This window comes from Prionailurus viverrinus, chromosome B3, assembly GCF_022837055.1.
Source record: "Prionailurus viverrinus isolate Anna chromosome B3, UM_Priviv_1.0, whole genome shotgun sequence".
Taxonomy (NCBI): domain Eukaryota; kingdom Metazoa; phylum Chordata; class Mammalia; order Carnivora; family Felidae; genus Prionailurus; species Prionailurus viverrinus.
In genome coordinates, this window is record NC_062566.1 from 129136846 (window position 1) to 129148927 (window position 12082).

Here is a 12082-nt window from a genome sequence, read left to right on the forward strand (position 1 = left end):
TTTTCATAGTAGGATTTCCTTCTTGTGGAAATAGTGGTTCTGAAGTGGCTGGTGTGATGTTGACCTTTGCTATTCAGGAGGCTCATCAGTCCGTTTGTGAACAGCCGTGATAAGACCCTCCCATAAGCCCCTTTGTCTCCCTGCCATGGTAAAATTGCCTCAAGATTTCTGCTCTTGGAGTGCACTGACCAGAGTGAACTACATAGAACCTATTTTTTTTCCCATTTTCTTTCCAGTGTCTTTTCTCCCGTCCGTATAAAATGTAAGAGTTCCAATTCCTTTTAATGTTTCAACTACAAAATGTTACCTGTGCATATGTGGTTATTTTTAAACATTAAAAGTGAGAAATCTCAATCTGATCAATCTGGAACCTGTCTCAGATTTTTCCTGTGATATAACCCACAGTACTTTCTACAGTTGGAATTTTAAAACCGGCATTCCTTTACCCGACGTGTTTGTGGCTCACCTTCTACATAGATAAGCCTCTGCTACGAAGTTGCATAAAATCCCATTGTTGTGCTTATGCTTCCAAAACAAGAACAGGTTAAACTGCAGTAGGATAGTTCTCATCAGATTAATAGTGGACAGAAAATAACAAAGGAATCCTAAAAACCAGTGATGAAATCAGTGGACATAGAAAGTTTTTCAAATACGAGGTACCTAATCACGAAAGTTCAGGTGTGGGGCACGTCTGGTGGCGTGTACCAGGCCGGCCACTAGAGGGCATGACGACCCACTGTGTTCTTTACCTCTTGCAAAGAGCTGTTCAGAAGGTCCCACCCAGCTCTAGTCTGAAGTGTAGGATTGTGGCCCCATCATAACTTGTTAAAATACCGTTATACCTTGTCTATAAGATGAATTCTTGGCTATTTTGTTTCTTTGGCAACATAGTGTCATTTGATGAAATGGAGGCATACCAGGCACAGAATCAACAGATACTCACATTTTGCATATGTGGGGCCTGGGCCAGAGGTTGAGGCCTTATGGTGGTCAAGGTCATATTGCCTGGGTTCTATCCCAGTTCTCCACCTACTGTCATGGAGTCCATCACTTAACCTCTTCAAGCCTAACTTGTTCATCTTTAGGATGGATTGCTAATAGTCTTCTTTACTAGGTTGTTGAGCCAAGGATTTGGTGCATTTGCCCCATTAACTATTACCTGTTGAAATTATCATCCATGTGCTTGTACTGAAATTTTGCCAGAGAGGCAACAACTTACAGCAAACCTAAACTCAAAAGCCAAGTCTCCCGACCATTGCTCTTTCTGAGCTAATCATCAGTTTACAGAGAAGCAGTCCTCATTCTAATTTTGTAATTTTAAAGACCTATTGTTTTCCCTGTCATCTTTGGCAGACCACACAAATGGGTTCTGGTCTGTGAGCATCCCTAAACATGGAGTTTAAAAGTGTACGGAGCGGGGCCACCTGTCTGAGCAACCCCAAGACAGGCTGTGTCCTACTCACTTGTGTGTTCCAGTTGCCCATTTCTGCCTCCAGCAAACAGGTCCACACATCTGCCCTATTGGGGTGGAGGGCTTGATTTTAATAGTATTTTCTTCCATTTGTAGAGTGCTTCTCCCATTCAGGCCCTCTCTTCCAGGCACTTCATGTTATTGTCATTTACTCCTAAAATTCTGAATCCCCTAACAGTATCCTTATTTTAAAGAGGAGAAGAAAGTCTTAAAAGATGAGGCTTAGAGATTTAAGTCTTGCAAAGTTGTGAAGATGCAATCTGTGTCCCACCTGCATTCCTCACTGTTGGGGCCTTTCTGTTTAACTCTTTCATGGCCTACATCTCGGGGCATATTCTGCCTAACTAAGGTCTTGCTATACTGGGTGTTAAAATATTTTAAATTTAAATTTAATACCCCTATTTGTGAAGGTACCATTTTGTAATAGGAAAATTGTTACCTCTTTTCAGCACTTGCTATGTTACGAATAGAAGACAACTTTTAACATGATAATGTGTGCTGCTACCACATGAGTTCTTTTAAATATACTCTGGAAACTATGATAACTTTAATTTCTGTATAAACCAGATATGTAATTGTAAAACTTTGCATAGGTTCTCGTTTGTTTTGTTTTGCCTGTTTTTTTGTTTGTTTTGTTTTTTGTTTTCAACTAAAGAAATCAGGCTTCTTGTTTCTGATTATTGTAATTAAAAATGTGGTATGTATCAGGGCAGGTGGGTGGCTCAGTGAAAGTGTCTGATTTGGGCTCAGGTCATGATCTCATTGGTCATGAGTTCAAGCCCTGCGTTGGGTTCTGTGCTGACAGTATGGAACCTGCTTGGGATTCCCTGCCTCCCTCCCTCCCCCTCTCTCCCCGCCTCCCACCCCCTCCCCCTCTCTCCCCCCATCTCTTGTGCATTCATGCTCTGTCTCAAAATACTTTATTAAAATGCAGTATGTATAAAATCATTCTGGCTAACTTTAATGAGCCTCACTGGATAGGATTATTCAAAGTTGTATTGTCAATCCAGGGCCTTTCCACTAGAGGGCAGTAAAAACAAAGTTGTCCTGAATCTTTTCTAACTTAATTTCCAATAGATAGGGATATTGAGTTTATTAAAAGTGACTCAACTTCTTTTTTTTATCCTAGGCAAAGTTGGATATTGCATTTGGAACACACCACACGTAAGCACATTTTTTTTGAAATGGGGAGGGATTGATTTTAGTAGAGCAAAGGATGCTTTTCTAAAAGTGCCCTTAAAGGAACTTAGGGCTGACAGTTTTGCCAGGGGGGAAAAAAGCTATCAATAAGAAAGTAGAGACTGGAACTGTTCACTGTCTCAAGACAAAGTCCTTGGATTCTGGCTCTCAACATGAAAGTCTGAATCCATGATGCGGTCTCTGCTTTCTTTCTGTTTAGGGCATTTCTTACAGCCAACTGGGGGGTGGGGAATAGATTATGGTTGTGTGGTCCGTGGTTATGGAGGACTGTACGTGTCAGTCATGTTCCTGTGGATTCCACAACTTAAAAAAGGTCTGGTGATTGCTTAAGATGCTGAGTTGCATTCAATAGAATATAGTTAGGTCAGCTGTGATGTAAAGAAAAACTATTCTACAAAGTTGACGGGAGAAGCTGATGCTGTCTCTGCTCAAGCACTATCAGAAACTTGTTTTGGAATAATTTTGAGACTTTATAAACTAGACAAGAAAAACTTCTGTTACTTCCTACCTGACATAATGTGTCTAATGATCAATTTGACTCCTGTTTTGCTGAGACTTTTTACATATTCTATAAATAAAAAGATATGGTTGTCCCTGTTTGTATAAATCACATTTTGCTAGAAAGCGTTTTCAAAAGAACAGGACAGAGCCGCCTCTTCTAGACCAGCAGTGGAAATGGGTTGGTGTTGCAGATGTATTCCTTCAGGTGTCAGTCTCTAGGGCGGCAAGCAATCTCCTAAGAGGAATTAGCCCTCAGTCTTGGTATGACCATTGTTTTCTTGATGTTATGGTGACTTGAAATAAGGATGTCTGTTCACTATTCTTTGGCAAAATACAGTTTGAAGCATACAATCTATCTTAAAATGGAACCATAGCAGGAAGAATGGAGCCATTTTTTAAGAGGATACGTATCGGCCCTACATTATCTGCTCTTAGATGCCCTTGGATAAATGTTATTTACCAACTATCCCTAATCAGTAGCCTCTGACAGGACAGGGTTTGAGGATTATTGTGAACTTAAGCATTTAGCTCAGGTATAAATTTACTCATATAGCATCCTGTGAGCTCAGTGCTAATTTCAGCAAAAAATAGACAATAGCCTTGAATAGACTGAATAGGCATCTTAGGCTCCCCACTCTGCATCACGAGAGACCCAAGTGGTGGATGGCAGTTGTCACCTGTCATGGGTAGACAATTCTACCAGTAATGGATTGTGCCAAATGGATCCTAGTCCATTGCCCTTAGCTGGAACCCTAGCATTAAATACGGATTCTAAATTACTGTTACTCACTCGGGCCCTGGACGTGATTTTTAGTGATTTAGTGATCTTTAGTGCCAGCTTTCTGCCCTGGCCACATGTTCTCTGCCAGCAGTTGGCATTTCATGGGCATCATCACAATGCACCTGCACGCTGAGGAGGTGGGGAGCCTGCGAATTCCATCTTCCTTTCTTTTCTTTCCTTTTTTTTTTTTTTTTTTTTTTTTTTTGTAAGTTTGAGAGAGGGAGCAGGGGAGAGGCAGAGGAGAATCCCAGGCAGGCTCCAAGCTGGCAGCTTAACTGACGAAGCCACCCAGGTGTCCCAAACCCATTTTAAGTTTTAATTCTCATTTGTTCACTGCTAAAATTGACCACATTTTTTTCTTTGGTCTTTTCCTTCCTCATCCCTCCCCCCCCACCCCCACCCCGCTACACACATACACGCTTAGCAGGTTACACTCCACAGAGTTGCTCACTTGGAGTTGTAAATGCCTAGAGAAGTAATGACAGCAGAGCCCTTCCCAGACACATGGTCTGTGTAGTTTATATTAAGATGCCAGTATCTCTAGGAGATTAAAATTGTCTTTTTTTTTTTTTTTTTTTAAACTCAGGTCTTAGTGACTTTCAGTGGCTCATTTAAAAAATTCTAAAGAGGGGTGCCAGGGTTGCCCAGTCAGTGAAGCATGTGACTCTTGATCTTGGCTAAGGCTGTGATCTCACCGTTCATGAATTAAGCCCTGCATCGCGCTCTGCCCTCCTGGCGCAGAGTCTGCTCCGGATTCTGTGTCTCCTCCTTTCTGCCCCTTATCTGCTTGTGTGTTCACTTTGTCTTTCAAAATGAATAAACTTTAAGAAAAAGTTTTTCAGGCATTCATTAAATACCTGTTATACTGAAATATGGTTCTCATGTCTTGGGACTTAATAGTTCTTGCAGCTCGTAGTGTTTTGGTGAGAGGGGCAAACCTAGGATTTAGAAATAGAGGAAACCTTCCGGCTTGTGTGGTGCTGGGTATAAAGTGCCTCCCCAACTTGACAGTGTGTGGTTACCACAGTAAACAGGAAATAGTCTTTGAGATGACATTCACTTCAGCAAGCATGCATTGACCATGTACTGAGCACAAGGCATCTGGAGAGGACCACAATGTAGCCCCTGTCGTAGTCCTTTTAGGTACAATAAACATGCTTGCTCCAGGTTTCTGTACGATGCCACGCAGTCCCAGGGCCTGTCACCCAGTGCTTTAGAATTCAAAAGTTTTCAATGTCCCCCAGAGCTGGGAGGAAAAATGCCTCTGGCCCTGAGAATCCATAGCAGGGAAGGAGGGCAGCCAAAGCAGCTGGCCAGTGAATGTCTCCACCTAACTGGGAGCCAGTGGCAGATTGTGGGGTGGGCAGGGCACCTCTCTCTGCTGGCAGCTGTAGCCAGACCTCCCAGCACACGTGACTTCCTGCTTCATCTTGCCTAGACCACACTGTCCCAGCCAGCCGTCCGTTCACACACCGGTTGTGTGAAGGATCTGTGGCCCATTCTTCCCCATTGAAGCCGCGCCCAGTGAGATGATCCAGGCACAGGGGATCCAGACAGGCTCTTAGGACTCATTGGGGAACCTTGATCATTCCCATTACCTTCTAGCCATAGACTGTGCGGTTGCAAGCAGAGACTGCAAGAGCCTCCAGGACGGGTGTGAGGACTGTGCTGTGGAGCCTCTGGAAGGCCTGGCACACGGGCTCTGCGTAGCTCTGTCGTCTCGCCCCTTTACAGGAACGTTTCAGATTGGGGAACTGTCCCTTTTGCTTCCCCCCACAACTTGCCGGATAGTATGTAGGTCAGCATTTCTCCAAGGGTGCTCTCATTTCTTCTACCTTATCCATTTTCGTGATTTTATTAGTTTATGCCATTTTGTCTGAGGAGGATCTGGGTCCCCTCAGATTAGTTCAGGATTCTGTTGGGTGGGATTCGCTGACAGCAGTACATGATTTTCCTGATAATTGATGCCTTGATTAATGGAAATATTTGTGAAACTTCCATCTTGAATTCATAACTGGTCGTCGTCTTAATTACAGTCAGCTGCTAACTTGGCAACTGTGTATGTAAATCTGCCCAGATTTCGGGGAGCACGTTTCATAAATGGAGGAAAGATTGGTTCAGCAGCTGTCAGTTCTCCAGCTTTGCATTAACTTACTGTTTGCTGGCTTGGGTTAAATTCTCATTTTGCCCAGAGCTATGTATCTCCTCTTTTCTTTGCCATACCTTCTTATGCTGACCCTATCCTGTCCAAGTATTCACGTTATTTGGAGAGAACCAGTGGTCCATTTTGCCCCCATGCCTGAACTGACATCGGTAGGTATTGAGTAGCATTTTGGCCCCAATGCATAGAAGGTGGAGCTACTGCCTTGAGGAGTCTCTAGTTATATTGAGAGAACTTAGGTTCCTGAAATAATTAGGAAACCATTGGGAAGCCAGGAACCCTCCTGAAGTAGTAGTAGATGACATAATAAAGCAACAAAGGAGTCGTGGAAATACACTTGTGGGAGAGTTGGTTTCAAGAATGCATGTTAGGGGCGCCTGGGTGGCGCAGTCGGTTAAGCGTCCGACTTCAGCCAGGTCACGATCTCGCGGTCCGGGAGTTCGAGCCCCGCGTCAGGCTCTGGGCTGATGGCTCGGAGCCTGGAGCCTGTTTCCGATTCTGTGTCTCCCTCTCTCTCTGCCCCTCCGCCGTTCATGCTCTGTCTCTCTCTGTCCCAAAAATAAATAAACGTTGAAAAAAAAAAAAATTAAAAAAAAAAAAAAAGAATGCATGTTAGTTACATTTTCTTCTCGCAACAACACCACAGCAAGGAAGGGGTTGATCCTTCACTTTGTAAGTGAAAAACTGAGGTACACTGAATGATTTCCTAGGGTCATACAGTCTCCAACTGATGAATGGAGCTAAAGTCTCCCAGTTTCAAATAGAAAGTGGTTTGTTTCCTGTTCCTTCTCTTGCTGGAATTAAGAGAACTCTGATGACTAGAGGCCTGGGGAAGGAAGGCCTACGGCAAAGGGAGGACTCACCTGGGTCTGACTTGAGTAAATGAAGAACAGGAAAGCCTTATTTCAGGCTAGACACATTGGTGAAGAAGTGTGGCGTCTGTGGAGTGTGAGAAAATGTCAGTCCTAGGACAGTGAAGCATTTGAAGTCCATCCCACATTGGAAAAGACTATGTACATTTCAGTCTATTACACATGTCCATACTCCTGTGCTGAAACAAGAGTTACTTAAATATCTACGGTGTATTTTAGAATTTCTAACTTGATTACCATTTCTTAAAAAATGCTAGCCATGATGTAGTGGGAGATGGTGACCATACTTTGAAAACCACCGGACAAGAAGATTCCCATTGTCCCAGATAGTAGCAGATAATGCTAAATAGATAAAGGGCCAGACTGGAGGGGCAGGGCTCAAAGTCTCAGGCTTGGCCATGTGGGTGGGACATAGCAAAGGTTCACTTCTCAATACTCAGAGCATTTTGGAAGGTGGTTTTCTACCCATCACTTAAGTAGACTTGGATTTTAATGTGTAGAAGAAATGAAGATTATAAGTATTAGAAGCTTGAGTAATAGAAGAGTTTAAAAATTCCTTTAGCCATGATATTTGCACTGAAAAATAGTACGTGTTTTGAAAGTAGCATTAATGCCTTTGTTCTCTTCTGTTTTTAAAGGAAAATGATGTTACTGCTATACGAAGAAGGCCTCCGGGTTGTCATACATACCTCTAACCTCATCCATGCTGACTGGCATCAGAAGACTCAGGGGTTTGTGGGCTTCTGTTTACTTCACGGCAGTGGCTGTGGGTGGCATTCACTTTATTCTGCTATTGTGTTTAACAAAAAAAAAACAAAAAAACACCCACACATGTGGCATAAAAAAGAGACCTACACAGAAATAGTATTTTACTACCTCCCCTCGGCTCCACACTCTTGAGGTAACGGGTGTTAACAGTTTAGTACATACACATCCATGACGAATATATATGTAAATGTGCTTTTAAATGGGATTACACACTCAACAGCCAAGCACAGGGAGCAAGCCTGTGCCAAGGATCTGAGGCAGGAAAGACGGTATAAAATGGAAGGTCTGAACCCATTTTTTTTCTGGTGAGACCTATCAGTAACTTCCTTGGTCTCCATTAACCCTTTTCCCTACTTGTACTCTGGCTTGTCATTTCCCAAATGGTATTGAAGGGAAACTTCATGGTTAATCATATGCTGAAAACTTCTCCTCATCCCCAGTTTATTTTTCCATAAAAGAAAGCTAAATTGATCTTTTTAGAGCCTTTAATAAGTTCATATAGTTGTGAATCTCCAAGAGGAAAAACTGACTTTTTTGTTGTTCTTTGGTTTTTGTGTTTTTGTTACCAACTCTGTCCTTGGTATACTCAGGCTAGATCTGGTCTTTTGAGTTGTTTTTAAAAGAGGAGCTTGTTTTTTTTTCTGTTACTTAGTAACTTGCCCAAATCAAGTTCTAACTATTCTCCCTCTTGGTAAACTCTTGATTGTGGCTGGCTTTGATTTCCATTTGTTGACGTCATTTTGTACATCTCTGATTTCTCTGGGGTTAGAAGAAAGTCCAGGATTCATCTGGCCTCTTCCAGGGTCTGCGTGTCCTTCACTCTCCTCCTCTGCCTTCTCGTCCTCCCTGTCACCGCCCAGGCTGGGCTAGAGCTCTTAGCTCTGGCAGAGCCCAAGTCACACCGTAGGTTGAACTGAAATACAGGACCTTCCAGCCTTCATCCTATGGGTTTGCTTCAACCCCAGTGCCATGTAGAACGATGGTACCCTCTCTCCCTTCACTGCCTTCAAGTTGGAAAGACAGGCTTTTCCCTGAGCCCGACATCCCTAGTTCTCTCTCTTCGCTCTTTCCCCGCCACGGCAAGTGGCTTAGAGCCCCATCACCAGTGCCTGATAGTTCTCTTGTAAGCGTGTTCTAATTTCTGAGTGTCCCACTTAATTGCATCTTGAGAAGCATATTTTAATTCCAACTGGTTCAGGGTGGAGGGCATCCCCATGGTCTGTAAAAGCCTCAGCCACTGGGTTTGAGGTCAACTATGCCTTTGCCACTCCTAGAGGTTCTGAGCTGCTGGGTTGGGTTTTTGAACCCATGAGTCATACGGAGTTTGTGAAGTTGGCCTGTGTGGCTCAAATAATCCTACCTGTGGCCTCCAGCTTATTTTGGAGTGAGAAGCTTGAGCCATGTTCTTTAGGTCTCTCCAGGATGGCTGCTCTGGGGAAATGGATTAAGGGTAAGGATTTGGGTATTTGGATTTTTTTCCTTTAAAATTTTTTGGGGGCACCTGGGTGGCTCAGTAGGTTGAGTGTCTGACTCTGCTCAGGTTGTGATCTCACAGTTTGTGGGTTCGAGCCCCACATTGGGCTCTGTCCTAACAGCTCAGAGCCTGGAGCCTGCTTCAGATCCTGTGTCTCTCCAAAATATTGGATATATAGAGGATTCCCTCTCTAAAAATAAACATTAAAGACAATAAAATTTTCTCTAAAAAAATAGTTTTATTTTCATTTAACTTTTTAAATTGACCAGGTAATAGTTTCTATTGTTTAAAACTTAAAGTACCAAGGGTATGAAATCTTTCAACTTCCCTCTGCCCACCACCTCTGAGTAGGGTAATGTTACCTCATGTTTAGTCTAGGTTCTGGTCTCTCAAACTTGCTTTTTTGTGTTGTGGGTTGTAATTTTTGTAAGACATTTAAAAGCAGTCCTTTTGTGTAACCTTCATGATGGTTCTAGTAACACTCTGCTGATCCTTTTCTGCTGTACAGGTGTTCCAACCACCCTTTCAGCTGCTGCTTGTCTGCCTGTTAATTTCTCCCATCTAAAATTATTTGGCCATAATGATTTCACATCTTACTTGGTAAAGTGCTAAAAACACTTTGCATCTCAGTATCCTGGGTTAGTAAGTTGTCATCTGTCAAGTTCCTCATCCACCCAGACACCAGAGAGTGAACCTCTAATCTGGGAGGAGCCCACCAGGTTGTGGGCTCTGAATTGCTGTTTGTGACGGAGAGACTTCTTCATCCAGCCCAGTGGGCTCATTTTACACAGAGGCAGGTGCTCCCGGAAGGCCTTGGCCTGACCCCAAATGACCCAGATCTGGCCCCAGAACCTGGGCTACAGTCCTTGTCACACGTGTTACCCCTTGTACAAGGGTCTTCTTGAGGTGGGAAGGGAAGGTATGACCTGCTACCCTGCCAGAAACACATGCAGAGTTCAGAAGACATGCAGCCAGGGTCCTTGCGGTTCTGGATGCTTCCTGCCCTGGGGCCTTCATCTCGCCGGTCTCCTTTGAGGGCTGCCGGTGAAAGCCATCGGGTAGTTTCTCTTTGGGCTTAATGGGATAATGGATTAAATATGGCTCAGTGGGATAGCTGCTGGAGGGGAAAAGCAGGGACAGCAGATAGATCCTCAGTACTTGGGTAAGCCTGACGGTCATAACCTCCGGTGTGAAGCACACGTGTCCTGTGAGGCAGGACGGCTGACGTGGTTTTGCAGTTGAAACTGAGCACAAGAGGTTTGAAGCCATACTTGTCTGTGATCTGTCCTGGAGCACTTCACAGAAGGGTGGGGTTTAGATACGCTTTTCCCACTTGTGGGTGTAATATAAGTTTGGGAGAAGGGCATTGTTTTCCTTTTGAAGAGAACTGATGAAAGATGTGTTTAATATTTTGCTCACTAGATAATTTGAAAGTCTGAGGTCAGTGTAAACGTAGTATCGTTAAATGTGGTGTCACTCCTTCCAGACACCAGGAGAGTACAGGATATGAAAATATCTCCAACTGCTGTAGCATATACATCATGAAAAGGAGTTTCCTTACTAAAATCGGATTTGTATACACATTTTTCTTCGTGTAGATGACTTTTCCGTTTGGCTGAAGAGCTGCATTGGTGTAGCTTGCTGGGTCACCACAGGTGGTGTGGATTTACTATAGCAACTAGAAGAGCTATCACCTGTGTTGTCACCGGGCCTCAGCCGTACAGAGGTGGGGCTGGGGGCAAAGAATAACGGTGTGGTGCGAGAGGAAGCATAGAGCATTCAGTTGTGAGATGTGGGCAGAGGCCAAATATTCTGGGTTCCTAAGTTCATGGTGAGGTGTTAAACTGAGAAGCATTCTGAATACGATGGAAGCCACTGGAGTGGGTGTGAGGGGATCTGTGCTTCCTGTTTCCTCAGGATCCATCTACTTACCGTGTGGACACAGCCGATGAGATTTGCCTCTTCCTTAGGGTGAATGTGCAGTCAGCACGCGATACCATTGTGTTCAGTTGCATTCCTGTTGTTTTTTCTGTTCCAGAATATGGTTGAGCCCCTTATACCCACGAGTTGTCCACGGAACCCACAGATCTGGAGACTCGACAACACATTTTAAAGCCGATCTTATCAGCTACTTAATGGCTTATAATGCTCCTTCTCTCAAGGAGTGGATAGATGTTATCCACGAGCATGATCTCTCTGAAACCAAGTACGTATCGTTTAGCAATTTGGGGTTCTTAAAGTAGGTGAATACCTTGAGAGCCACATGGTGTCTGTACTGCAAGGGCCTTGGAAAGAGGTAGAATGGTATTTGGCTGTCCTTTAATAATATGAGAGCAGATTGTCTCCGTGTCTGTGTCTCCTAGATCTGAGGCACTGAAGTGGATGCCAGTAAATCTTCATGCTCACCATCAGCCTCCCTCTGGAGTATCTGAAAGTCACTTATTTCTTTGCCTGGTACCTTAAACCTTGTGAATGTTCCACCATGATTTGGTGTTCTTGAAGATCCATTTGAGTATCAGTTACTATTCTGAGGAGGCATCTGAAGAAAATAGGTGGTCTCAGAACATTTCGTGATTACATTAGTTTTATGTGTATTTTGTGATTTGGAGGTCTACAAATCCCATCACTGTGCTCTATTAACTTGCACTTTATATCCTTTTAGTGTTTATCTTATTGGATCGACCCCAGGACGCTTTCAAGGAAGTCAAAAAGATAATTGGGGACATTTTAGGCTTAGGAAGGTAACAGAATTTTTACTATTTTAACTTGTTCTTTTAACTTACATTTTTCCTTTATAATTACATTTTGATGGCAGCTTCATAATAGCACAATTCTGAGTGAACTTGATCAGTTG

General features: G+C 43.5%; 1 protein-coding gene across 8 annotated transcripts in view; it reads left to right on the forward strand.

Moving 5' to 3' along the window:
- TDP1 (tyrosyl-DNA phosphodiesterase 1) overlaps window positions 1-12082 on the forward strand; it is a 92989-nt gene that overhangs the window by 14001 nt on the left and 66906 nt on the right. For all 8 annotated transcript variants that reach the window (XR_007153039.1, XM_047863081.1, XM_047863079.1 and 5 more), the window contains 4 exons: window positions 2601-2635; window positions 7625-7717; window positions 11267-11434; window positions 11891-11969. Coding sequence is in view for 7 of the 8 variants with exons in the window: in XM_047863081.1 (XP_047719037.1) it covers window positions 2601-2635; window positions 7625-7717; window positions 11267-11434; window positions 11891-11969 (375 nt within the window). In the remaining variant the exon portion in view is untranslated. The remainder of the gene's footprint in view (window positions 1-2600; window positions 2636-7624; window positions 7718-11266; window positions 11435-11890; window positions 11970-12082) is intronic.